The following is a 26,129-nucleotide window of genomic DNA, read 5'->3' on the forward strand; positions in this document are numbered from 1 at the left end:
ACTCATCTTGTTTATTACGAAATATTTGATAAATTCGTAACTGTTTTTCAAATTCTTCCAAAAGTAGGTGGCTTCTCATTGTAATTGCTATGTCAATTATTCTACCAATTAATTAGGGGAAGACATTATTTTTAGAACTATTAACACTCCTCTTCAGAAACATGTTAGCTATCTACAATTACACAAATATTCAAAGTCCTTTTAAAATATTATGGTTTTCTTCGCATTTCTTATTATGATGATTCATAGGTATTTTATACTTTCTCATTTGGTATAATTGTAAAAAATCCATTTTTCCATCATATATTTTTATGGATTTATTTTACAACATTTCCCAGCATCTAGGCATTCTCTCTCTCTCTCTTTTCCTTTCATTATGTTCTTGAATTGACAGTTCGTTATTGGAGTTCCTTAAAACTGTGTCACTTTCATGAAGGTATCTTCCTGCCCTTCTTTTATTGAATCTTTTCTCCTAGGAAAAATACAATGAAACCAACAAGTGAGTAACAATGCCAAGGTATCAAATAAGCCTGTATGTCTTGGAGTCTCTCGAGCAAGATCACCCTTTGCCTGCCAGGTTTGGTATAAACCATGACCCCTGCCCCAAGGGTGGAAGTCAATCTTGTGAAGAAAAGGACCAACCTCCCGGAGCAAAATAGTTTCTCCTTTTGTTTTTGGACTTCATCGCATTGGTTAAAGGAGTCTTTGGAAAAGGCAAGGGGAGCCCAGAATGTTATCGAATCCTTTCCCAATCTTCATCATTTAATTTTTTTTTTTTTACTATTAATTTCTTTTGAGGGCTGCACTCGCGGCATGCGGCAGTTCCCAGGATGTACCATCTTCGCCTTCTCCCTGGGCTCCCTCAGATTCGTCACTGACCAGGGCCGTGCTCAGGCCTCGTGATGATGCATTTTATATGTCCATGTGGCCAGTCTGCTAGCCAGATATTTGGTCAAACACCAGTCTAGATGTTTTGGGAAGGTATTTTTTAGATGCTGTTAATATTTAAACCAGTGGGCTTTGAGTAAAGCACGGGACCCCCAAAATGTGAGTAAAAGGAAAAAAAGTCCCCAGAGGAGGAAGAAATTCAGTCTTCAGACTCTTCCCTTCCTTTAACTTCTCCCCGGGTCTCCAGGCTGCAGCCGGATCACAGATTTTACACTTGTCAGCCTCTGTGCTCTTGTGATCCACTTCCCTAGAATCGATCTGTGTGTGTGTGTGTGTGTGTGTGTGTGTGTGTGTGTACACACATATGTATGTACATGTATAGAGATGTAAATTTATACAGAGAGACTGATTATATCAGCATATATATGTGTGTGTATATATATCCTACAGGTTCTACTTCTCTTAGGAAAAGAATTGGATTAATACAGACCGACAAACACCAGGACTCTCAAGAGCTGACTACCCTCCCTGGCTGGGGGCTGCCAGGGTCTGAGGGATGAGAACCTGGTGTTAGGATCTGTGCACGTTTGTGAAACACCTGCAGGGTGTCTGGCACACTAGGGCACCTCTTCTGAAACGACTGGTGCAGCTGGGCAGAGCTGGTCTGTGTGATGTAGGGAGCCTCACACGAGTCAGAGGTCACTGTCGCTAAACCAAAGGCACTGACCACATGGAGAGAGCTTATTAGGTCTACGCTTGTTTGGGGGACAGTGATTGCCACTCACGCTTTGCCCTCCTCATCACAGACCTGCAGGGTCTCGTCATCACAGACCCTAAGGGACCCTTGGGGGGTTCACTCACTTATTTTCCACGTCCTGGATGGAGTCAGGCAGAGGCTGATTCTTCGTTTCAGGAAGGAGTAGGACAGCAAAGCCAGCGAGGAGGGAGAAGATGCCACAGACGATCCAGGGCAGGGGGGGAGAATACACTGTCAGGATCATCAAGAGAGGAGACAGGGCTGCCCCGGTACCACCAGCAATTCCCAGGACTCCTGTAGAGGTTGCCCTTGGGGTGGAAATAAGAGAAGCAAGTCTAGTGAAGACCTACACATGCCATTTGTGATTTATTATTTTGCTGTGATTAAGAGCATTGCAGAGCAAGGCAGAAGGCTGAAAACATACTGTGGCTTTTGGCTTTTTCTCTTCTAGTCACTAGTAATTTTTCCCCCTCAAATTCAAATACACTGAGTGCATCAAGGCACAAATGGATCATTAAAAATATACCGTCACCAATAGCATCTACCCTTTGCATGGTCTGGAAGGTTACTTGAGATGATGCAATAAAGGACTTCATTCAGTGCCGGACAAAAGTCAGCTTTAAATCAACTTTGCTTGTACATTGTTGGCGTTTGTGTTATTGTAATCGATTGCTTTGGATAACTAATCCCTCTTTGTTTTCTTCCCTCAGTAAGTGTCCGGAAGCTGGGAAAGGATCTGTTTTAGATTTGAAAGTATATCCATGAGTTCTCATACCTGATTGTAGTGGGAATCAGTTCAAAGGCATGGGAAACCGAACTGGTGAATGTAGCAGAAGAAAATCCCGCTGCCAAACTTGCCAAAACCGCACGCACGGTCTGCATTTCTGGAGAGGGGAAAGCCAGTGAGGCTCAGGAGACCTGAGCTGAGGGAGTTATCAGCCCCATAATTACAGAGGAAGATCCTATTGTTCGTGAATATAAAACACATTATAGAGAAACTGCTCGGAGGCTGAACATGTGCAGAGTTTAAAAAGCTGAGAAATGTGACTTGCGTATATGCTATGGCTTAGGGCGAACACAAGGGTCTGAGTTATTTCATCAACTCTCCCTGCAGATCTGAGGTTTGGAGAAGAGAGAAGGTGAGACTGGCTGGACTTGCTTTATCTCATTCTGTCTGGTGAGCAATCACTGCAGGACTGTCTTTCAGGCAGAATGTAGGACTGTCAGGTGAGCAATAACGGCAGAGTGTAGACTCATCCGTGTCCCCAGAGATTAAGACCCAGGAGCTTACACAATATTGACATGGGGCTAGTACTGGAGAAGAGATTCATGAAAGAACGGGACTCCTATGTTAAACGGATAAATTGGAGGGGAGCTTGGTCTAGAGCAATATTTCCATCATCAAGTAGAAGAACGTCTAGGGGGGAAAATCTGACTTGCAAACAACTGAAGGGAAGTTTCAGAGAGTCAGTTTTCTACCCCTCCTGTCTTTCAGGAAATTTCATTATGGGTGTTCCAGCTTTGGAGGGGGCTGTGTCGTCAGGCAGCAAGCTTGCGTCATTGCTGATGGTCAAGGTGAGGAGCGGAGCCCACCCATGGGTCACCCTGTACGATGCCCAACTGCCCTGGGAGTTAGATGAAGCAAGGTGATGACCTGGGTTCTGCTATTTATTCCATATGGTCATTCCATTTGGCCAAATAGATTCTAAGGGAGGCTCTTAACTGTTTACTGCCTTGCTCCTGCTACACACGTCTCTGCTTGAAGACAAAGGATTTTTTATTTGCTTGAAGTCAAGATGACACCCCTACACCAGAGTTGCACTTTGGGTGACCTGATAGGAGACACATGTGGGGACATAGGTATCAGAGAATCAATTTTCACCGAAGCTACAGAAAGAGTTCAGACAGAGGAAGTGACAGTATCATGTTCTCACATGGGAGATTTTACTCTCTTTGCTTGCTATGTAAAGTGTGATTGGGCAAAGGTAGGTGATCCATTGCTGTCCTAGAGAAACTGCCAATCAGAGATGGCACCAGTTTCCAGATGCTTCTCACATGTGATGAATACAATGGTACATCTGAGCTGACCTTTCCCTGCTTTTGGTTCTGTGGGGGAGCAAAATTGGTCACTCCAAAATATGTCTCTTTGGCATGAGGATTAATTTAGGCTGGCTTTTTTTCCTTTTATGGTCGCATCTGCGGCTTATGGAAATTCTCGGGCTAGGGGTTGAATTGGACCTGTAGCTATAGGCCTACACCACAGCCACAACACCACCAGATCTAAGCTGCATCTGTGACCTACGCTGTGGCTTGCAGCAATGCCAAATCCTTAACCCACTGAGTGAGGCCAGGGATCGAACTCACATGCTCATGGAGATAATGTCAGGTTCTTAACCTGCTGAACCACAACGGGAATTCTGCAGGCTGATCATTTTTGAGAAACAGAAGACTCAGGAAGTCTTTTCCTTTTCCTTCCTCCTTAGATGACTAAAGAATTTAGGCAAAGGGCCTGTTCCTGGAACAGACCTATCACTGGAGATTCCTGCAGAGAACATAGGCTAGGCATGGTGGGAGAAACTGGGCAGGGCCCAGAGACCAGTGTCCGCTCTGTGTTCCACTGTTTCTACAAGGCCCAGCAAACATTTGTTTACCAAACACCTGCTTTTCCATCTCCAGGTGAATCGCCTTCCTCCCCTTTGAAGACCCAAACCTCTACCCCCCAACATCTTCTCCTCCTCTTTTGTTTTTAGTTGAAGACGGCATTGAAGGAGAGGCTACTTTGATGGGTTACTCAGTTTTCTTGGGACTCTTCCGTGTATACACGTTGTTAAACTTTCATTTGAGTTTCTCCTGCTCAATTTAATTCCTGGATGATCCAGAAGAACATAAAAAGATAGGGAAAAATCCTCTTCCCCCCAAGAGTTCTTTTCCCAGCAAGGTAAGGGTAGAAGCTGCACCAACACCCTCGGTTGGTTTCAGGGCATCCTTCGAACATAATGCTTTCTTTCCTTCTGGCTTCGGGTAGGTGTGACCCAAGCAACCCCTAAGAAATACTGAGAAACGCTGCTTTACCCTGTGTTATTTTCTCACCTTGGGGGATGAAGGCCAGGACCAGAATGAAGACGGCCTGCAGGAACGTGAAAAGGATCTGGCTTACTCGCCGGCCCAGGTGATTCAGTGCCAAAAATGCAACCCAATTGCTTGGAGTGTTGATTATACCAAAGAGAATCTGGAGTAGGAAAACATTTTCCCCCAAGAGCTGGAGGTGGAGGACCAGGGCAAAAACTGGTATGGAGACTAGAAATCTGTGGTGAACAAAAGAGGAGAGACAAAAGTTTGTATGTTTTAGGTTCTCTGTCATACAAACGATGATTTTGAGCCAGGGGTTGGTGTTAAAATATTCAGGCATGGTCTGATTTGTAGAATATTTCCGTTTTGATTATATTCTCATATTTTCATTATTCTGGATCGTCTGGCCTTTGGAGTCTTGATCTTGGAGGGTCTGCCTCTCCCAGGGCTCACCAATTTCTGGGCATGGAAATGTCTCTCCTCTGGGTGCACCTCTGACCTGCAAACCACCAAGCCAGGGCCTACACGGCCAACCAGCTCCTATATCAAACTCTCCCACAAGCCAATATTCTCCCTGCTCTCATCACCCAGGGCTGGGTGCTGGACCACTCAGGACCACCTCTCTAGCCCGGAGCCTGCTGAAATGATTCCATCTATCTGATCCCAAGCTTACTCAGCATCCCCACCCTCCTCTCCCATTCACTCCCACAAAACCCCACCGCTGTCTCGGGGCCCCACTCCTCCTTTGCTTCCGTCTTCAGACAGACCCTGGTGCTTCCCCACGTGGCCCTGTCTGCCTTGTCCTCTTTCTATGGATCTGTGAATTTAAACTTCCTTCATGACAGTTATTTCCAAGTCTGCACATCTTAGCACAGCTGATTAAAACCTGATTGGGTACATTATAAAAATGATTTCCTTGCAAGGTGATGGTTTAAACATTTTTTTTTTGTCTTTTTGCCTTTTCTAGGGCCGCTCCTGCAGCATATGGAGGTTCCCAGGAGAGGGGTCGAATCGGAGCTGTAGATGCTGGCCTACACCACAGCCACAGCAACACAGGATCCGAGCCGAGTCTGCAACCTATACTGCAGCTCACGGCAATGCCGGATCCTTAACCCACTGAGCAAGGCCAGGGATCGAACCCACAACCTCATGGTTCCTAGTCGGATTTGTTAATCACTGCACCACAACGGGAACTCTGGTTTAAACATTTTTATAAAATCATGTTATGGTCATGGGGGTGATGATGGTTAAATTTTTTTGGTGGGGGTGGGAAGTTGGGTTGTGGAGCACCCGGGATGGGGCCTTCTAAAATTTTAGCTATAAATTTTTTTCTGTACCTTGATCTGGGTGAGGGTTATATATTTACAAATGGAAATATTCATTGAACTGCCTATATTTGAGCACTTCACTGTTTGTAATTGTTCTTCAATGAAAGTGAAGACAGGAGTTCCTGGCATGGCTCAGTGGTTAACGAATCCGACTAGGAACCATGAAGTTTTGGGTTCGATTCCTGGCCTTGCTCAGTGGGTTAAGGATCTGGCATTGCCGTGAGCTGTGGTTTAGGTCGCAGACGCCGCTTGGACCCAGCGTTGCTGTAGCTCTGGTGTAGGCCGGCGGCTACAGCTCTGATTCAACTCCTAGCCTGGGAACCTCCATATGCCGTGGGAGTGGACCAAGAAAAGGCTAAAAAAAAAAGACAATGAAGACACGTGAAGAAACTCAGAGCCCAGATCTCTACCATGGTTGGAGAGCTCAGCATCATCTGTGGCGATGAGCCTGGAAGGGCGATGTGAGAAAGAGCAGTCCTTGCTCTATGAGCAGTTCCATGGTAGTCTTTTCACACCCCTTTCACTCTTTCCAAACATAGCAATTACATTTGTGGCTTCCTCATGCTCTAGCTCAGATCTGTCCCTACAGCATGTTAGAGACTCCGAAATAACAAATACAACCATGTCTCTACTTTTTTTTTTTTCTTTTTTTCTGTTTTCTTTTTAGGGCCTCACCCGCAGCATATGGAGGTTCCCAGGCTAGGGGCCCAACTGGAGCTAGAGCTGCCAGCCTACACCACAGCCAGAGCAACGCAGGATCTGAGCCATGTCTGCGACCTACACCACAGCTCATGGCAATGCCAGATCCCTGACCCACTGGGCGAGGCCAGGGATCGAACCTGCATCCTCACGGATACGAGTCGGATTCATTTCCTCTGAGCCACAATGGGAACTCCCACGTCTCCACTATCTTAATGTCCCTCACGCACTGTGGGAAGCCCACCTCACAAAGGACAGGACACAGGTCCTTTTACGCAGGTTGGGTGTGCGGCACAAGTCGAACACCGACGTTTTGGCCTGTGCTGCCTCCAGCTCCTCCTGCATGGTGGCTCTCACGACCTTCAACAACAAAAACAACAAACTGTTCAGTTGTCCCACAGTGGTAGGTGCCATGAGGCCCTCAACAGAGGACAAGGTAGACGCCTTGCCTTTCTATCTACTGGAAAACACAGGCATTGAGGATGTAATGATGAGTAAAAACGTGTATGAATGGTGAATTGGGGAGGTAAAGGGACATTGTGCTGTGGCAAGAACATTCTAACATGGAACTCAGGCTGCTGGTCATCAAAAAAGGTGTAGAGGTTGGAGATTTAGGTCAGGCAGGGACTAAAGGAAGGGTTACTTGGTTTTAGGGTCAAATCTTCCTTTATACTAGAGGGGCATGACGATCTGGCCACTGAGCTTGGTCCTTGGCTGGCTGCTCTTGGTAGAAAAGGGTTTTTTAGAAAGGAGAGTACTTTCCAGGAGCGCCTTCATGTTCGTTCTGGGGTCGGCCTCTTTCAGGGAAATACCGACTCATGAAGGAGATGGCTAGAATTAAACTGGAGGACAAAAATCAGGGGATATCTTGGTAGAGTCTGATTGACACGCTGACTTTATCTGGCGTTGTACAATGGCCCCGCAATGTGTTAGGTGTTTGCCTTGATGAAGGTAACAGGACATCTCTAGACCTCAATTTCCTTCTCATGAAAAAGATGAGTAGGAATGAGAATAAGATAACCTACCCAATGAGTGAAAATTTTTGCAAATTATGTATCTGAGAGGGGGTTAATAGATCCAAAATATATAAAGAACGCACACAACTCAATAGCAACAAAACCAAACAATCCAATTAAAAAAATAGGAAGAGGGTCTGCATAGACATTTTTTCCAGGTAAGATACAGAGACGGCCAACCGGTAAACGAAAAAGTGCCAAACATGACTGATCTTTAGGGAAATGCAAATCAAAACTACAGAGAGATATCACCTCCCACCTGTTACAATGGCTCTCATCAAAAAGATAAGAAACAACAAGCACTGGCAAGGACGTAGAGAAAAGGGAACACTTGTGTACTGTTGGTGGGAATGTAAATTAGGGTCACTACTGTGGAAAACTATACAGAGGTTCATAAAAAGATTAAAAATAGAACTACCGTATGATCCAGCAACTCCACTTGTAGGAGTTTATCTGAAGAAAAGGAAATGAAAGCCGTTAACTTAAAAAGATATCCGCCCCTCATGTTCATTGCAGCATTGTTTATAGCAGCCAAGATATGGAAACAGCCAAAGCGTCCACTGATGGATGAACAGATAAAGAAAATGTGGTATATCTATCTAGTGGAATATTATTTAGCCATAAAGGAAGTAAATCTTGGCATCTGTGACAACATGAATGGACTTTAGGGTATTAGGCTAAGTGAAACAAGTCAGACAAGAAAGGCAAATATCATATGATCTCACTTATATGTGGAATCTAAAAACCAAACCGAACCAAACCAAACAGGAATTCCTGCTGTGGCACAGCAGAAACAAATCCAACTAGTATCCGTGAGGATGCAGGTTCAATCCCTGGGCTCACTCAGTGAGTTGGGGATCCGGTGTTGCCATGAGCTGTGGTGTAGGTCACAGACGTGGCTTGGATCCTGTGTTGCTGTGGCTGTGGCATAGATTGGCCGCTGTAGGTCTGGTTCGGGCCCTAGCTTGAGAACTTCCATATGCCATGGATGTGTCCCTAAAAAAAGCAAATAATTAAATAAATAAAAAGAAATACATAGGAGTTCCCGTCGTGGCTCAGCGGTTAACAAATCCAACTAGGAATCATGAGGTTGAGGGTTCAATCCCTGGCCCCGCTCAGTGGGTTAAGGATCCAGTGTTGCCATAAGCTGTGATGTAGGTCGCAGACGCGGCTCAGATCCTGCGTTGCTGTGGCTCTGGTGTAGGCTGGCAGCCACAGCTCCGATTCGACCCCTAGCCTGGCAATCTCCATATGTCACGGATGCGGCCCTAGAAAAGACAAAAAGACAAAAATAAATAAAAGTATAAATAAATAAATACAAAAGCAAGCTCATAAATACAGAGAACAGACTGATGTTTGCCAGAGGTGGGTTTTAGGGGGTGGACAAAATGGGTTAAGGGGGTTCCAAGGTAGAAACTTCCAGCTGTAAGATAAATATAAGTCATGGGAATATAAGGCACAGCATGCTGACTAAAAGTAGCAATAACACATGGCATATCTGAAAAGTGGCTAAGAGTGTAGATCTTAAATTTCTTATCACAAGAAAAAAATGTAATTGTGTGTGGGGACAGACACTAATTAGACTTACTGTGCCAGTCATTTTGCAGTATATGCAAATGTTGAACAATCATGCTGTACCCCTGGAACTACTGTATGCCATATGTCAATTATACCTCAAAAAATAGTCAAAGAAGATATAAAAGAATCAGGATTCGAAGAAGAAGCAGCAGGAGGAAAAAAAAAGAATGTCTCTGTCATAAGGATGTCCGAGACCATCCAAGAAGTCACACGTATGTATATGGGATTACACCTAGCACAGCTCAGGGAGTTGTTGATTTATTAGTAATTCAAATAATATTAGCTCCCTTGTCATCCTGCCTCCACAAATAAAATTGTACCATGAAGTCCATTAGATAAACATTCCATGATAAAGTGGATTTGGAAAAATGAAAGGCTGCCCTTCTCGGATATCTGGAGTCATCAACAGATTGGTATTCATGTAAAGTGGAACAGCTTTAAGTCAGAAGGTTACCTGGAGCAGGTGTGTTGGGCTCTCCATCAGATGGATTAAACACCATGTTAAAACAGGACAAAGACCACAAATTTCTAGATTATCTTTACAAAATAAAAAATTAAGTGAAGGCATATTAGCTACCTATTCATGAATAGAAACCCTTGCTTAAACCACATTTTAACTGCTACCCACGTGCCATGCTGTTTTCCTTCGCCGACTTTTACTGAGGTCATCCGGTTGCCATTCACCTTATGTTTTTTATTTTTATTTTGATTTTGGGGCTGCAGCCATGGCATATGGAGGTTCCCAGGCTAGGGGTCAAATCAGCAATGCCAGATCTGAGCTACATCTGCGACCTACACCACAGCTCACGGCAACACGGGATCCTTAACCCACCGAGCAAGGTCAGGGATTGAACTTTTGTCCTCATAGACACTAGCCAGATTTGCTTCCTCTGAGCCCCGACGGGAACTCCTCACTTTGATCATGAATTGTTCTTTTCTTGCTTCCAGCTAGTGTCCCTTACTTTTGTGTCTCACTGGCCCTAGAAACCTTAAGCTTTCCTTCTTTGGAGTGGGCCAAAAAATTCATATCATTTAGGCATATAGTGACATAGTAGAGACGTGTCATAGAGCCCCACCTAAAGTTCAAGGTCTACCCTCCCCCTAAAAAAAAAAACAAAAAAAACGGTACAAGCCAGTGGTTCCCCACCACATCAAGAACCCTCAGTGCCACTGTCTCTGTGTAATGGCTTCATCTCTGGGAAAACTTTGATTTCTTCTCACATCTTCAGTGGGATCTTAATTCTCATGAGCATTTTCCTTTTTCTTTTTTCTTTTTTGGCTGTACCCATGGCATGTAGAAATTCCCAGGCCAGGGATTAATCCTGTGCCACAGCAGCGACTCCAGCCAGTGCAGTGACCACACCAGATCCTTAACCTACTGTGCCACAAGGGAGCTCTGCATTTTGCTTTTTTCTCATTTGAAATCTTCTAAGGGGCTTCTGTTTTTTTTCTGGGTCTATAAGAACTTCCATCAGATGTGCTATTGTCCATGTTTCCACAAATGTTTTTCTTCCTCCTTTTCCAGTGGCCTAATTTTTAATCCTCTCTTTATCAGTCAAAGGAGGGTAGATGTTTTATTTGTTTTTATGTTTTTTTTTTGTCTTTTTGCCTTTTCTAGGGCCACTCCTGCGGCATATGGAGGTTCCCAGGCTAAGGGTCCAGTTGGAGCTGTAGCTGCAGGCCTACACCACAGCCACGTGGGATCCGAGCCGCGTCTGCGACCTACACCACAGCTCATGGCAATGCCGGATCCTTAACCCACTGAGCGGGGCCAGGGATTGAACCCGCAACGTCATGGTTCCTAGTCGGATTCATTAGCCACTGAGCCACGACGGGAATTCCAGATGTTCTAGCATTCTTTATGTTCTTTGACCTTTTTAAACATTGGGTTTCAAAAATGTCTATTAATTTTCTCTCTGATATTAATATGAAAGCTCCTTGAAGGCTAGGACTCTGACTTATTCTGTTACTCACGATCTAGCATCATGCCTGGTCCCACCTAATTTTTCAGTAAATACTTGACATAAAGAATGATTTAATTAATGACCTGTAGCAATAGCTGCCTTCTACGTCTAGGAGGAAAAATGAGAGAAAGACTTCTCTGAGACATTTCCACTCATTTATGCTCTTGGAACTTGTAACAAGTAGAATGTCAACTCTACGCAACATGGATGTGTATGGTTGTGGGTACTGCCATATCCTGGGAAAGAAAGGAAACCTGCCATAGGAAGGCACTCACGAAAGACCAGGAAAAAAGGCAAGGTAAGGAAACAAACAAGAGAACCTCCTCGCGTCCTGCTCTCCGCAGGCGTGATCCTTCCTTTCATGACCCTTGCCGCTCTGAAACATGGCCATCAGAAAATGAACTGGAAAGGAATGGGTTATTATTTTAAAACATTTTATTGGAGTATAGTCGACTTACAGTGTTTTGTTACTTTCAGTGAATGTATATAGGTATAGGTAGAACGTGAATCAGTTATGCATATAACCATCCTTTTTCAGATTCTTTCCCCATATAGATTATTACAGAGTATTGAGTAGATTTCCCTGTGCTGTATCGTGGGTTCTTCTTATTTATCTATTTTATACTTATAGTAGTGTGTATATGTTAATCCCACCCTCCTAATTGATTCCCTCCCAGTGTTTCCCCTTGGGTAACCCTAAAGTTGGTTTTGAGAACTTTGAGTCTTTTTCTGTTTTGCGACTAAGCTCTTTCGTATCACTTTAGATTAGATTCCACATATTAGTGATTTCATGTGATATTTGTCTTTCTCTGTCTCACTTCCTTCGCTTAGTATGATAATCTCTGGGTCCATCCCTGTTGCTGCAAATGGCATTATTTTGTTATTTGTTTCGGGCGGAGTCATATTCTATTGTATATATGTACCACGTCGTCTTTATAGGAATGGGTTATTTTTTGATTACTGTCTCTTACACAGAGTGAGACCAATACACAATATTTATGATGGTTCACGCTCAGTGTTTTTCGCCTCCGTGGACTAAGATACGATTTTCTATTCCTTTTAGCAATCGCACGTTCTTCTCCGATGTTAGCCCGAATGATCTCGACACTCTTCGAGAACCAGGACAGTGACGTAAGGAGACCCATCGCCACACCTGCGATCTTACCTGCTCTTGCTGCTGTGGATACTAATACAGAGTACAGGTCATGTCTTCCCTGCATCCCGTAACCAGCTCCCAGCTGCCTCACCTCAATGGTCAGGGTGTCTCCAGCGTTCTGCCTCCCATTCCGGTGCGCGACTTTTCTGAGTTCCTTTAAGCCCTCCTCAGGTCTGTTGGCAACAATCAGCCACCGAGCAGATTCTGCCAGCCACCTGCCCAAAGAAGAGGACAGAGTGACAACCAAATCTCATTTCCCCATGTTCCACACAGCTTCTGTTTGGAAACGTGAAGGGGTTCAGAATGTGCCATCCCCCCAAAATGCTGCTCTGGCATGTTGATTATTTGGAACCGAAGGTACTTGGGAAACAGAAGATGCACGAAGAGGGTTCTCTGACCTCTCCTTCCTTCCTACAAGTAGGTGGTAAAGTTTCTCCTGAGAAAGATGCCCCTTCTGTGTCATGAAGGAAAGAACATTCTTACCACCAGAGACTGGGAAGTGACGCCAACATAGGCTTGTTCAAATTTGCTAAAACAACTCTTGTTTTCCCTTAGTTTCCCATATACTTTCTAGTCACTGTCCCACAAATGACACTGCTAGCCCAAGCCCCTTTGTCTTGTCACATACCAATTGATTGTGTGTGTGTGTGTGAACAGGTATACAAGCTTTTGGACCTAATGGCTTCTTTGGTTTTTTATTTTCCTTCTTCTGAAGGCATGTGAAAATGTTAACTACATTTGTACGCATTTCTCCTGTTCATCTGCCCCATGTCTGGGGCCATCCACAGAACCCAGGAGGGTGGAAGGAAATTTTTCCTTCCCTGCAGATGCCTTTCCCTTCCCATCTCATCCCCACCACTGCTGCATTAGGCCAGAAAATATAAATCGATTCCTCTTGTACCATAATTAGGAAAACGCCAGGACGACCCTTTCATGCAGTAGCCCTTCACCATCGCAGACTCAGACTTGGAGCTTATCGGCTTCCTCTTATTCAGGGCAGGTGCCAATTGTGGCAAATAAAAACATATCATGGCTAGTTCTAATTTTATTCAAGCAAACCATGAATAACTTCCTACAGTATTTTGGACATGCTTATACTAAGCTATTACTTATTATTGATCTGAAATTTGCATTTGATGGGATATCTTGAATTGTATCCAGTTAGCACATAAAAATACAGAACTCTAAGACAAGTGGATATGTCATAAGAACTGTGAATAATTTTCATTGTAACTATGTGCCGTGTAACATCTGGCACATTGTTACCCAAAATATTTGTGCCTATTTGAAATTCAAACCTAATTTCCTGTCCACGACATTATCTGGCAATCCTGTCTGTTTGGCCTGTTGAACTGCACAGATTAGCAGAGCACAGGCTCAAGGGTTGAACAAGGACTGAAGAGAGTTCGTGGGTTTTTCATTCTAAGATCCTCTAAGACTCGGAGGGAGCTTATACCTTGAAGACAGAAAGCTGACAAATAATGGCACAGAAATCACCAGCTGGAAGGTGCACCAGTCTTGAAAGGCAAAAGCTAAACCACCTAAGAGTATCTGTCCAACACCAGCGGCAGAGGTTACCAGTGCTACTCCCATGGCTTGGAATTGGGGCACCATCCATTCTATAACTGAAAGGAAATACAAACAGGATTTTGACCTCAAACAAAGGTGGACTGTCAATGTCAAAGTCAAGTCAAAACGTAGACGATCGAAAGTGTTGACTTACTGAGCATATTGCTATTGACTAAGATGGTTGCAGCAGGAAGCCCAGCCAAGAAACGTAGTAAGCAGTAAATGGGGAAGTTGGGAGCGATGACGGCACAGGTGTCAGCAAGGGCAAGCTGGAGCAAACACCAGCTGAGTATTAACTTTCTCCCAAACCTGAGAAATAGGTACAGGTTAGAAGATAGGAACAATAACAACCAATTGAAAACATGTGTGAAAGAAAGGGGCCCATTTTGAAATTCAGGGAATGTTTTTGGCAAGTGAAACTTTGCACTTGAAACCTTGATGAATCAACAGATAATTAAGGACAGATCTCTGAAAGCGACCTTCCCGTCTGTAACCCAAGTGAAACAAAGTCTCTTCTCCGCTCTGTTACCAGTGGATCTTTGACACCAACGGAAACCAAATAAGGCAGGATGGAATACTGTAAATTTTCATACATCACAAACATTCTTTGTGCTAACAGAGGCACTTAGGATAGTAAGAAGTCTACATTAGTGTCTAGAAAACAGTGGCTCTTGCTAGGACCCTGCAGGCTAAGGCTAAATTGAAGTGTTTCTTCTGTTATTGATTTCTAGTTTCATACCACTGTGGTCAGAAAAGATGCTTGTTGTGATTTCAATATCCTTAAGTTTTCCAAGACCTATTTCAATATTCTTAAGTTTTCCAAGACCTTACATATGATCCGTGTGCACCGTTGTTGGGATGGAAAGTTCTGTATGTATCTATGAGGCCCATTTAGTCTGAAATATAGTTCAAGTCCAACATTTCCTTATTGATTTTCTGTCTTACTGATCTATCCATGGTCGGAATGTGGTATTGAAGCCCGTTACTACTATTGTACTGTTAACTATTTCTTCCTTCATACCTGTTAGTATTTGCTTAATGTTATTTAAATATGCTGCTGTCTGGTGCACATATTTTTTCTTCCAATTTTGATGGCTTTTCTTTCTTTTTCTTGTCTAATTCATGTCACTAGGACTTCCAAAACTACGTTGAGTAGAAGTGGTGAGAGTGGACTTCCTTGTCGTGTTCCTGAATTTAGTGGGAAGGCTTTCAGATTTTCACAGTCGAGTATTATGTTGGCTGTGGTTTGTCACAAATGGCGTTTAGTATGTCCGTATATATTCCCTCTATACTCACTTTGACGAGAGTTCTTATCTTGAATAGATGTTGAATTTTGTCAAAAGCTTCTTGTAGATCTATCAAGGTGATCACGTCATTTTCGTCTTTTTTTAAAAATGTGGTGTATCACATTGACTGATTTGCATATAGTGCATTGTCCTTGTGAATAGATAACAAGATTCACTAGAATAAATCTAGTGTGATCACAGTGTATGATCCCTTTTTCTGTATTGTCGGATTTGATTGGCTACTATTTTGTTGATGACTTTTGCATTTATCATTCATCAAAAATATTGGCCTGTAATTTTCTTTTCTTTTGCTTTGTAGCATCTTTGTTTGGTTTGGTATTCTATGAGGGTAATGGCCTCATAGAATCAGTTTTGGGAATGTTCCCCCGCTTCAATTTTTCTTGAATAGTTTGAGAAGGACTGGTAAAAGTTCTCTATATGCTTGGTAGAGTTTTTCAGTAAAGGTACGTAGTCCTGGGCTTTTGTTTGCAGGGAATTTTGTTTTTTGTTTTGTTTTGCTTTTTAAAAAAAAAAAACAGATTCTACTTTATTTCTAGTGATTGGTCTGTTCAAATTTGTTTCTTTTTGACTCAGTGTTCATAGGTTGTATGTTTCTAGAAATTTGTCCATTTCTTCTAGGTTGTCCAATTTGTTGGCATATAACTATTCATAGTATTCTCTTATGATTTTTTGGTATCTTTGTGGTATCAGTTGTTATTTCTCCTCTCATAGCTCTTATTTTGTTTATTTGGGTCCTCTCTCTTTTCTTCTTAGTAAGCCTAGCTAAAGCTATGTCAATTTTGTTTATCTTTTCTTTTTCTTTGGTCTCAAATTTGTTTGTTTGTTTATTTATTTATTTATGGGCTACACATGTGGCATACAGAAGTTCCCAGGCTAGGGGTTGAATCAGAGCTGCAGCTGTCAGCCACAGCCACAGCCACATGGGATGCAATCTGCATTGGCAACCTATACCACGGCTCATGGCAATGCCAGATCCTTAACCACTGAGTGGGGCCAGGGATTGAACCCACATCCTCATGGATACTAGGCAAGTTCATTACCGCTGAGCCACAGTGGGAACTCCTTCAAATTGATTTAAAAAATTATTGGAGTATTGTTGGGTTACAATGTTGTATTAGTTTCAGGTGTACAGCAATCATTGTATATATAAATTTATCCTTTCTCTTTTCGCACGTAAGTTATTACAAACTATTAAGTCAATTTTCCTGTGCTATACAGTAGGTTCTTGTTAATCATCTATTTTATATAGTAGTGTATATGTTATTTCCACCCTCCTAATTCTTCCCTCCCCACAACGGTTTCACCTATAGTAACCATAAGACTGCCTCTGAAATCTTTTGTGTTTTTGTACCATTTTTATTAGATTTTACATATAAGTGATATCATATGATATTTGTCTTTCTCTGTCTGACTTACTTCAGTCAGTATGATAATCTCTAGGTCTATCTATGTTGCTGAAAACGGCATTATTTCATTTTTTATGACTGGATAATATTCCATTGTTTATATGCACCGCATTTTATTTATCCTCTCTCTTATTTATCTTTTTGAAAAACCAGCTCTTGGTTTCATTGATTTTTTTCTATTTTTTAAATCTCGATTTTATTTCTTTTCTATCTGATCTTTATTATTTCCTTCCTTTTGCTGACTTTGGGTTTGTTTTTTCTTCTTTTTCTAATTCTTTTAGGTGGTAGATTAGATTGTTTATTTGAGATTTTTTGTTTTGTTTTGTTTTGTTTCCTGAGGAAGGCCTGTATTGAGATGAACTTCCCTCTGAGAACTAATTTTGCTGCCATAGATTTTTGGAAAGTTGTGTTTTCAACTTAATTTGTCCTGAGGTATTTTCCGATTCCTTCTTTGATTTCATTGCTGACCCATTGGTTTTTTAGTAGCATGTTTTTTTTTTTGTATCCACATGTTTGTTCTTTTTAGTTTTTCTTTTTGTAGTTGATTTCTAGTCACATACGTTGTGGTCGAAAAAGATGCTTGAAATAATTTCTATCCTCTTGAATTTGTGGAGACTTGTTTTGTGACCTAATATGTCATCTATCCTGGAGAAGACACCATGTGTGCTTGAAAAAAATGTATATTCTGGGTTTTTTGGGGATGTATTGCCTTATAGACATCAATTCAGTCCACCTGGTCTATAGCATCATTTAAGACCACGGTTACTTGATTGATTTTCTGTCTGGATGATCTGCCATTGATGTCAGTAGGGTATTAAGTTATCTTATTATAACTGTATTATTATCAATTTCTTCCTTTATGTTGCTAGTATTTGCTTTATACATTTAGGGGCTCTTGTATGGGGTGTGTATGTGTTAATAGGGTATAATATCCTCTTCTTGTGTTGATCCCTCTGTCATTACATAATACCTTTTTTTTGTCTTCTGTTACAGACTTTGTTTTAAATCTATTGGTCTGACATGAGTATTGCTAACTCTGCTTCCTTGTCATTTCCATTTGCAGTAATTGTCTTACTCCATCCCTTCACTTTCAGTCTGTTTGTGTCTTTAGCTCTGAAGGGAGTCTCTTGGAGGTGAAATATAGGTGAGTCTTGTTTTTTTTTGTTTTTTGTTTTTTGTTTTTTTTGTATTTTTGCTATTTCTTTGGGCAGCTCCAGTGGCATATGGAGGTTCCCAGGCTAGGGGTCGAATCGGAGCTGTAGCCACTAGCCTATGCCAGAGCCACAGCAACGCGGGATCCGAGCCGCGTCTGCAACCTACACCACAGCTCACGGCAACGCCGGATCGTTAACCCACTGAGCAAGGGCAGGGATCGAACCCGCAACCTCATGGTTCCTAGTCGGATTTGTTAACCACTGCGCCACGATGGGAACTCCGAGTCCTGTTTTTTTTTATCATCCAATCAGCCACTATGCTTTTAGTCCCTTGACATTTTAAGTAATTATTGATAGATACCTTCCTTTGGGGTCTGAGGATTTTCTTTAGTAGTATGCTTGTATCCTTTTCTCTTTAGCTTTTGTGTATCTATTGTAGGTTTTTGGTTTGTGGTTACCATTGGGTTCATCCATGTCACTGCACAGAGTCGTCTGTTCAGTCTTTTTACTCTGTATCAATCCATTGTGCAATATTCTGCATCTTATTTATTCACTCTATTATTGAAGGACTTCTAGATTGTTCCCAGTATTGGGATTTTATGAATAGTTGAGAGTCTTATTTTAAAAATATCAATTTGATCATGCCCTTCCCTTGCACATAGCTTTTCCTCTTAGCTTTCTTATGATGTTCAAAATCCCCAGAATTTCTTGTACCTTCAATTTCAGCTAGTTCTTCACTGTAATCTGCTCCTAGGCTCCTCTCATTCCCAACCCCACATCCCTATGATCCATAAGAACAGACATATTTATATACTGTTATTATAACATTACAGAAGGCTAGGTTATTAAGGGTTGAAAATGAGCACTCAGACTCTGAACTCTTTTCTATGCTACATTTTCTGTGATACACTTTTCAGCCAAGACAGCAGTTAACATTATGCTGGTGAGGGGCACCTCATGGCTTCCACCTCCCTCAGGAAAGACACGCTCAGATACTGGCAAAGATTTCAGAAAAGCTCTGTTTCAGAGGAGGCGTGTTAGGCACAGATTATCCCAAATTTCACATGACAAACTGTGATAGCAATGTGGTTAGATTAATTACTTTGCGTGATTGCAAAACTGACTCTTTTCTTTTTTTGCTTTTCTTAGGGCCACACCTGTGGCATATGGAGGTTCCCAGACTAGGGGTTGAATCACAGCGACAGCTGCCAGCCTACTCCACAGCCACAGTAATATGGGATCCAAGCCACATCTGCGACCTACACCACAGCTCATGGTAACACCGGATCCCCCAACCCACTGAGTGAGGCCAGGGATCGAACCCACATCCTCATGGGTACTAGTCACATTCGCTTCCACAGTGCCACAATGGGAACTCTGCAAACCGGTCCTTTAAAAATCTGTTTTTGCAACCCCAAATTACGATTACCGGTGTAATTTGTCAGTACAGCACCAATGACACATTGCCCTGTGACCTGTAAATTTTATAGGAAAATGTATCCATCATCCAATTGGGAAATTATGACCATTCTCTGGGAAGCCACAGTCATTCAGCTCATAGGCTCCACGAAGAATGGAACATGGAAACCATGACCAGAGCTATTGAAGTCACGTTCCATAACTGTGTCTTTAACAGGCTGAATCTCATGCCACAAAATGTCTTTTCTTTGTTCCCACAGGTAACTATTTCTCGTTCTTTTTTTTTTTTTTGTCTTTTTAGGGCCACATCCGCAGCATATGGAGGTTCCCAGGCTAGGGGTCTAAGTGGAGCTGTTGCTGCCAGCCTATGCCAGAGCCACAGCAACGCCAGATCTGAGCTGCGTCTGCGACCTACACCACAGCTCACGGCAATGCCAGATCCTTGACCCACTGAGCGAGGCCAGGGATCAAACCCACAACCTCAAGGTTCCTAGTTGGATTCATTTCTGCTGCGCCACCACAGCAACGCCCTTTCATGTTCTTAAACCACATGTTACAGCACCTCCTCTCTACAACCTGTCCTTCTGTGCTTCCAGATGTGAAGGACATGTCATTACTGTATACTGTACACATAGCTCAATGTCAAAAAAAAAAAATAGCACTCACCACACTGGTTAATTCTCCGTTTGTATTTCTAGAAACCTGGAGACCAAGGCAGCTTTAGGACAGGGTAATTTATAATATTTATTTCTTAATGAAAGAATGATTCTTGTATTGATAAAAATATCCGGGAGCAAGGGATCATAGCTCTATAATCCAGAGACACTCACCTGTCTGATAAATGGCTGTATAGGATGCCTCCCACCAGCATTCCAGTGATGCAGAGGAACTTAGGCACTGAGGTCAGTGACTGATAATCACATACCAGGTCCCACTGGAAGAGAAGGAAGCCAGCAAAGGATAGCCCAACAGAACCTTGTACCTCCTTAGTGGAAACACCTTAACACTACTCAGAACTTAATATGAGGCCCTTATCCTCATCTTCCCTTTCTGCATTAGCTGACCTTCTCATTCAGAACTCAGCTTAATCAATCTTTTTTTTTTTTTTTGAGGGCAAAACCTCCTTTAAAACAGTAGATTTTATTAATGCCTTGCTTTACTCCATACTAACTGGTTCTTCATCTTGGTCACAGAATGCAATCATTTGAGTTTTAAAATTTTATTGATGCTTGAGTTTCACTACAGACCTTCTTACATGATGGCTCTGACATACAATCTGGGCACAGACCTTTCTTTCTTTCTTTTGTTGGTTCGTTCGTTCTTCTTTTCAGGGCCACACCCACAGCATATGGAAGTTCCCAAATTTGATTTGATTTAGGGGTCAAATTGGAGCTGCAGCCACCAGCCTGTACCACAGCCACAGCAATACCAGTTCCAAGCCATGTCTACAACTATACTGCAGCTCATGACAACACCGAATCCTTAACCCACTGAGCAGGGTCAAGGATTGAACCCACATCCTCATGGATACTAGTCAGGTTCATTACCTCTGAGCCACAATGGAAACTCCTGGGTGTAAATATTTCTAATTCTAAATCTAACTCTAATTCTAATTCTAATACCAAAGGCAGAATATTACTAACCTAGCATAATTATATATTACATTATGTATTACTTGCTTAGACCTGGTCTTTCTAAGAATAAGAGTGCTATGAAAATATGTCTATTTCTGAATTCATTAGTCTCATTATCTGTTCCTATGCTAAGAATTTAATAGAGAAATAATATTTGCCGAAAGAATGAAGAATGAACACCTACCTAGTGGCTAAAGGTTAGAAGCTTCATTGCTCTGTTACCTCTAAACACACAGACCATGTACTCACAAGAGGTAAATGGTCCTTTACCTCAGTCACGATGGTGGAGGAGAAGAAGCTTTGATCATACACCCAGCCGTCCACACAGGGCTCCGTGTCCAGATCAGTCACGTTGGGGAAGGTCCCACTCAGGTGAAGGAGCTGCCACTGGGGGTGGAGGAAGCGACAACACTTCTCCGGCTTCAAGTTTGAGTCCAGGGGGATGGAGATTCTCAGGAGGGCATCTTGGCTGAGGGTCCCAGTGCTATTAGCAGAGTCAGTGTCATTGTCAAGGATGTGGACCCAGCAGCGATGGCCAGGGACAGCTGCCGTGAAGTTCTCCAATAGGATATGAGGGTACGCTATGATGCTGCAGATACAAAGGAAAACCATCTGAAGGATCTGGAATCTTCCTAGGCCTCCCACTTGATCCAGGAGGTCCTGAAAGGCCATCGAAGCTGAACAGGTGGTCCCCAAGAGAAGGCAAAATAACGATATCTAGGAAAGTTCAAGAGGAAAACTATTGCCTCCTACAACGTTTCATGAAACAAGTGTGGATTCTGACCACACCTTCTCCTCAGTTGGCCCTGTTTCACCTCTAAAGTAGGGCCATGGACCCTGTCTCTCCAGGTTGTTTTTAGGGTCAGGAAGGTAGCTGTTTTCATTAAGTCACAGAGAGAAATATTTTGCTGAGGTAACTTCAGCAGTTGACAATTAAATCTATTAAAAGTGTACTTGGCAAAAATTTTTGTTCTCAACAGCACCACAAAGTCAGTGTGGACTCTGACCTACCAAGTCAGGGTTGGACTTTTTTTTTTTAGCAAGGCAGTGGTCATAAATCTGCTGAATAATCTGCCATTCTTCCAAGAAAATGTAATTTGTGAGACTCAAAGGTGAAATGCGCTTGATTTTTTGGGAAAAGAACGGAAAATGTTTTGCTTGCTTAGTACTGAATTTTAATGAAAGAGTCAATGAAACCTATCCGGAGTTAAATTAAAGCAAGTGAAACGTGAGGCAATCCTTTCCCCCTGGAAGTAACATTGGGCTTCAGTTCACACTGAAATTCACATGGAAAATAAGTTACTTGAAAGGGAGGCACAGTGGGCAGCGATGGAGGGTAGAGGGCTAAGCCCGTGTAAGCTCATACAGAGGTTTGTTTTCCACTGGTTTTTTGGATCCATGGAGATAACTTATGTGAGAGTCTTTCCTATTCTATTTTCAGGGATGCAGCTTTGTATCAAACCTAGTCTTTCTGCCTCTTATTGTCTGGTGAGGAAAAGAGGAGTAACTAAATAATTACACTCTAATGTCCTAACATTCCATGGTCCTTACACAATGTGCTGGGGAAGAATTGGAGAGAAAATATGGGATGAAACCTCATAGCACTATTGATTATCACTAAATCATCTACTAGAACCTTCTTTGTTTATAATTTTATTGAGGTGCTATTTACATATCATCTAATTCCTCTATTTAAAGTACCATCCAGTGAGTTCTAGTTGTCACAGAGTTTGTGCAACCATCACCCCTGTCCGTACAGAGCATCCTTTCACCAACACACACACACACACACACACACACACACACACACACACAACTGTTGCTGTAGTTGACAGAGGCTTCAATTTTCTCTAGGGTACTTACATTTTTCCTCACCTTGATATTATGATTTATAATGTTAATGAAAAATTAATATTTCGATCAGTTGACCTAAAAAAAGAATTGGAAAATTTTATTCAAGACAAATTTGAGGATTGTAACCCCAGAAGAGCAGCTCAGAAAGCTCTGAGAACTGTTCTGCCCATCAGAAGTTGAGACACACTTTATGGAAGTTTTTTTTTTTTTTTTTTTTGTCTTTTTAGGGCCACAACCGTGGCATATGGAGGTTCCCAGTCTAGGGGTCCAGTCGGAGTTACCACTGCCAGCGTACACCACAGCCACAACAATGCCAGACCCAAGCCATGTCTGTGACCTACATCACAGCTTGTGGCAACACCGGATCCTTAACCCACTGAGCAGGGCCAAGGATCGAACCGGCAACCTCATGGTTCCTAGTCAGATTCGTTTCCTCTGTGCCACGACAGGAACTCAGCTTTATGGAAGTTTGTGGGAGACAGAGGTCTGTACATCAAATGTGTGACCATTTACCCAATCTAGATCTAAGCATCGTCCTGGTGGGTCATGAGACCTCTTACAAGAAGAAGGAATGTTATTTATCTTTAAAGAATTGTCTTGATGTTAGGAGAACGTAGCTCTTTATGGTTGAGCAGATGTGCCTGCCAGTGGAGGAGGTCTGATTGCTGTAGAATGCCAATACCCAATGCTCAGTGAGAAGAGGGGAGACCAAAGGGTAGAGACATTTTTTTTGCCTTTTTTTTTTTTTTGGCCTTTTGCCTTTTCTAGGGCCGCTCCTGCGGCATATGGAGGTTCCCAGGCGAGGGGTCTAATCAGAGCTGTGGCCGACAGCCTACGCCACAGCCACGGCAACTCGGGATCCAAGCCATGTCTGTGACCTACACCACAACTCACGGCAACACCGGATCCTTAACCCACTGAGCAAGGCCAGGGACCGAACCCGCAACCTTGTGGTTCCTAGTCGGATTCGTTAACCACTGAGCCATGACAGGAGCTCCAAATTTTTATATTTATATTTTTCTTGTCTTGCCACAAAATATGAATTTGATTTCATATTTTCCCCCTGTTCATCACTAGCCTTTCGATAGGAAGTATTATGTGATCAAATAAATATGTGGTCCCCTGAAGCTAGAGTGGCTGCCCCCTGTGTCTCATGTCCCTCAGGGCTGGGTCCTAAGAGCCCAGTTCTCTTTTTCTGGGGGTTATACTAGATGAATGTTTGGCAAGGATTGACAGTCAGTTCTAGGCTGTCAAATAAGGGACTGAAGCCAATTTTCCTCACATATGCATTACATACACCCATTATTTTATAGAGAACTGGGGAGGTGATCTACAGTTTCAAGTCATTTAGACATCATTGTCCTAATACAAGCTGATGACACACGGTGGGAAAGGCGAGAAACTATCATCTTATAAGTTCCACACATTATAATTTAAATTGGTAGTAGGAACCTTGTCATTAGCAAAAATTTAAGCTAAATCTTCCTAAACCAAACCATTTTCTTTAAGCTGGGAAGAAGATTGTTCACAGCAGAAATATGACACTTCATAGGTTATAACAGGAACGAACGAATATCGTGGCCAAATCATTGGAAAACTGACGGAAGCAAGCATGCCTGTGCTAAAGACTGATTGACAGATTGGCAGGGGCTGTTTCCAAGGCTGCTTATAAGTGAGTGACCTTAAACCCAAGGGAAACCAACTATGCCTCTCCCTCATCAACCTGGGGCGAGTCAAGGTCATAAACTTGGTCCATAAATCCACTTGTCCCACAAATGCGTCCTGTTAGGAGCCACCGAATATTCAACATCCAATATAAAGGATTATTTATGGCCAGAACAGCATCATTAATTGGCCAAGTAAAAGAAATTTCATTTAGTGATATTGGTGGTAACATTATTTTGCATGATGCTAGACGTTCTTTCCTTTAAAATAAAATTTCTAGGAGTTTCCATTGTGACTCAGCTGAAAAGAATCTGACTAGCATCCATGAGGGTGCAGGTTCGATCCCTGGCCTTGCTCCGTGGGTTAAGGATCCCCCATTGCTGTGAGCTGTGGTGCAGTTTGCAGACGTGGCTTGGATCCCACATTGCTGTGGCTGTGGTGTAGGCTAGCAGCTACAGTTCCAAGTTGACTCCTTAGCCTGGGAACCTCCATATACCATGGGCGTGGTCCTAAAAAGACAAAAAAAAAAAATTTTTTTTTTTCCTTAAAGGCCATTCAATTAGAACCTTGGAGAGGTGAAATCCACCAAGTCAACTTGGGTGTACTGGACGTAGATCATTAGCCATAAACCCAACAATTGGATTGATTTTTGAAAATTGCTTATGATTAAGCGCAAGAAATACACCTGTCTCACTAGCAAAAATGTGAGCAATTATCAAGGTCATCCGTATACGAGCCTGTGCCAGCATCTTGGGGCAGCCACGTTAGATGTCATCTTTGTTTCATCCTAATCTGGTCTTAGTCAAAATCATTTGTCAAAACAGGAGTTTCAGTTCATTTGGGAGAGGCCTGATATGGTCCCTTCCCACATTTCCCTTGTCTGATGTTTTCTCCAGCATGAATAATCTCCTGGTTGCCGGTCATGGGGAATTTGATCTTCATTGAAAAATAGCTTTCTGTGATAACCAAACTTAGTGTCCTTTTCATAACTAAACTTTACCAGGAACTCTCTGGGAAGTCTTAGCCAGTAAATATAGACTTCAATTATCAAAAAGAAAGAAAGAAATTTAACATCCATTGAAACACAAACCCTTTCTCTTTAAAATTACCCTCATTTTTATCAAATTAATTATTAAAAAAAAATTTTTTTTTGCCTTTTCTAGGGCCGCTTCCACGGCATATGGATGTTCCCAGGCCAGGGGTCTAATCGGGGCTGTAGCCACCAGCCTACGCCAGAGCCACAGCAACGCGGGATCCAGGCCACGCCTTCGATCTACACCACAGCTCACGGTAACACCGGATCCTTAACCCACTAAGCAAGGCCAGGGATTGAACCCGCAACCTCATGGTTCCTAGTCGGATTTGTTAACGACTGCGCCATGACGGGAACTCCGTCAAATTAATTATTATATATTAATAACTATGGTTAATCGACCATAGACACTTGACATTGGCTGTGCTGGAAATTTTCATAAAGAATCTCAGCTTGAACTCTAAAAACCTCCAGGCCAGGAAAGCCACGCCAAGGGTGTCAACTGATTTTGGTTGTGATATCTACAGGTTTGGGAGAATTCTTCTTTTCAAGGTCCCCTAAATACCTTGAAATTCCTGTACCTGTTAGGAGGTGGCCTTCTTTTATACACCTGAGAAAGCTGCTGGGAACCTA

General features: G+C 42.6%; 1 protein-coding gene across 2 annotated transcripts; it reads right to left on the reverse strand.

Annotated features, from left to right (window-relative positions):
• LOC102164585 (solute carrier family 22 member 9-like) lies at window positions 354-21,871 on the reverse strand. Of its 2 annotated transcripts, XM_021082905.1 has the most exons (10): window positions 21,215-21,870; window positions 20,141-20,244; window positions 14,179-14,333; window positions 13,912-14,080; window positions 12,547-12,670; window positions 6,986-7,101; window positions 4,736-4,950; window positions 2,421-2,529; window positions 1,750-1,953; window positions 354-472 (listed from the first exon to the last, which is right to left on the reverse strand). In XM_021082905.1, exons 1-10 carry the CDS (start codon window positions 21,614-21,616, stop codon window positions 412-414), a joined length of 1,659 nt encoding a protein of 552 aa, XP_020938564.1. In that variant the 5' UTR covers window positions 21,617-21,870; the 3' UTR covers window positions 354-411. The 2 variants fall into 2 exon arrangements, with proteins under 2 accessions (XP_020938564.1, XP_020938565.1); XM_021082906.1 differs by lacking the exons at window positions 354-472; window positions 6,986-7,101 and having other exon boundaries at window positions 1,864-1,953; window positions 21,215-21,871.

The sequence above is a fragment of the Sus scrofa genome, chromosome 2 (assembly GCF_000003025.6).
Source record: "Sus scrofa isolate TJ Tabasco breed Duroc chromosome 2, Sscrofa11.1, whole genome shotgun sequence".
Classification (NCBI taxonomy): domain Eukaryota; kingdom Metazoa; phylum Chordata; class Mammalia; order Artiodactyla; family Suidae; genus Sus; species Sus scrofa.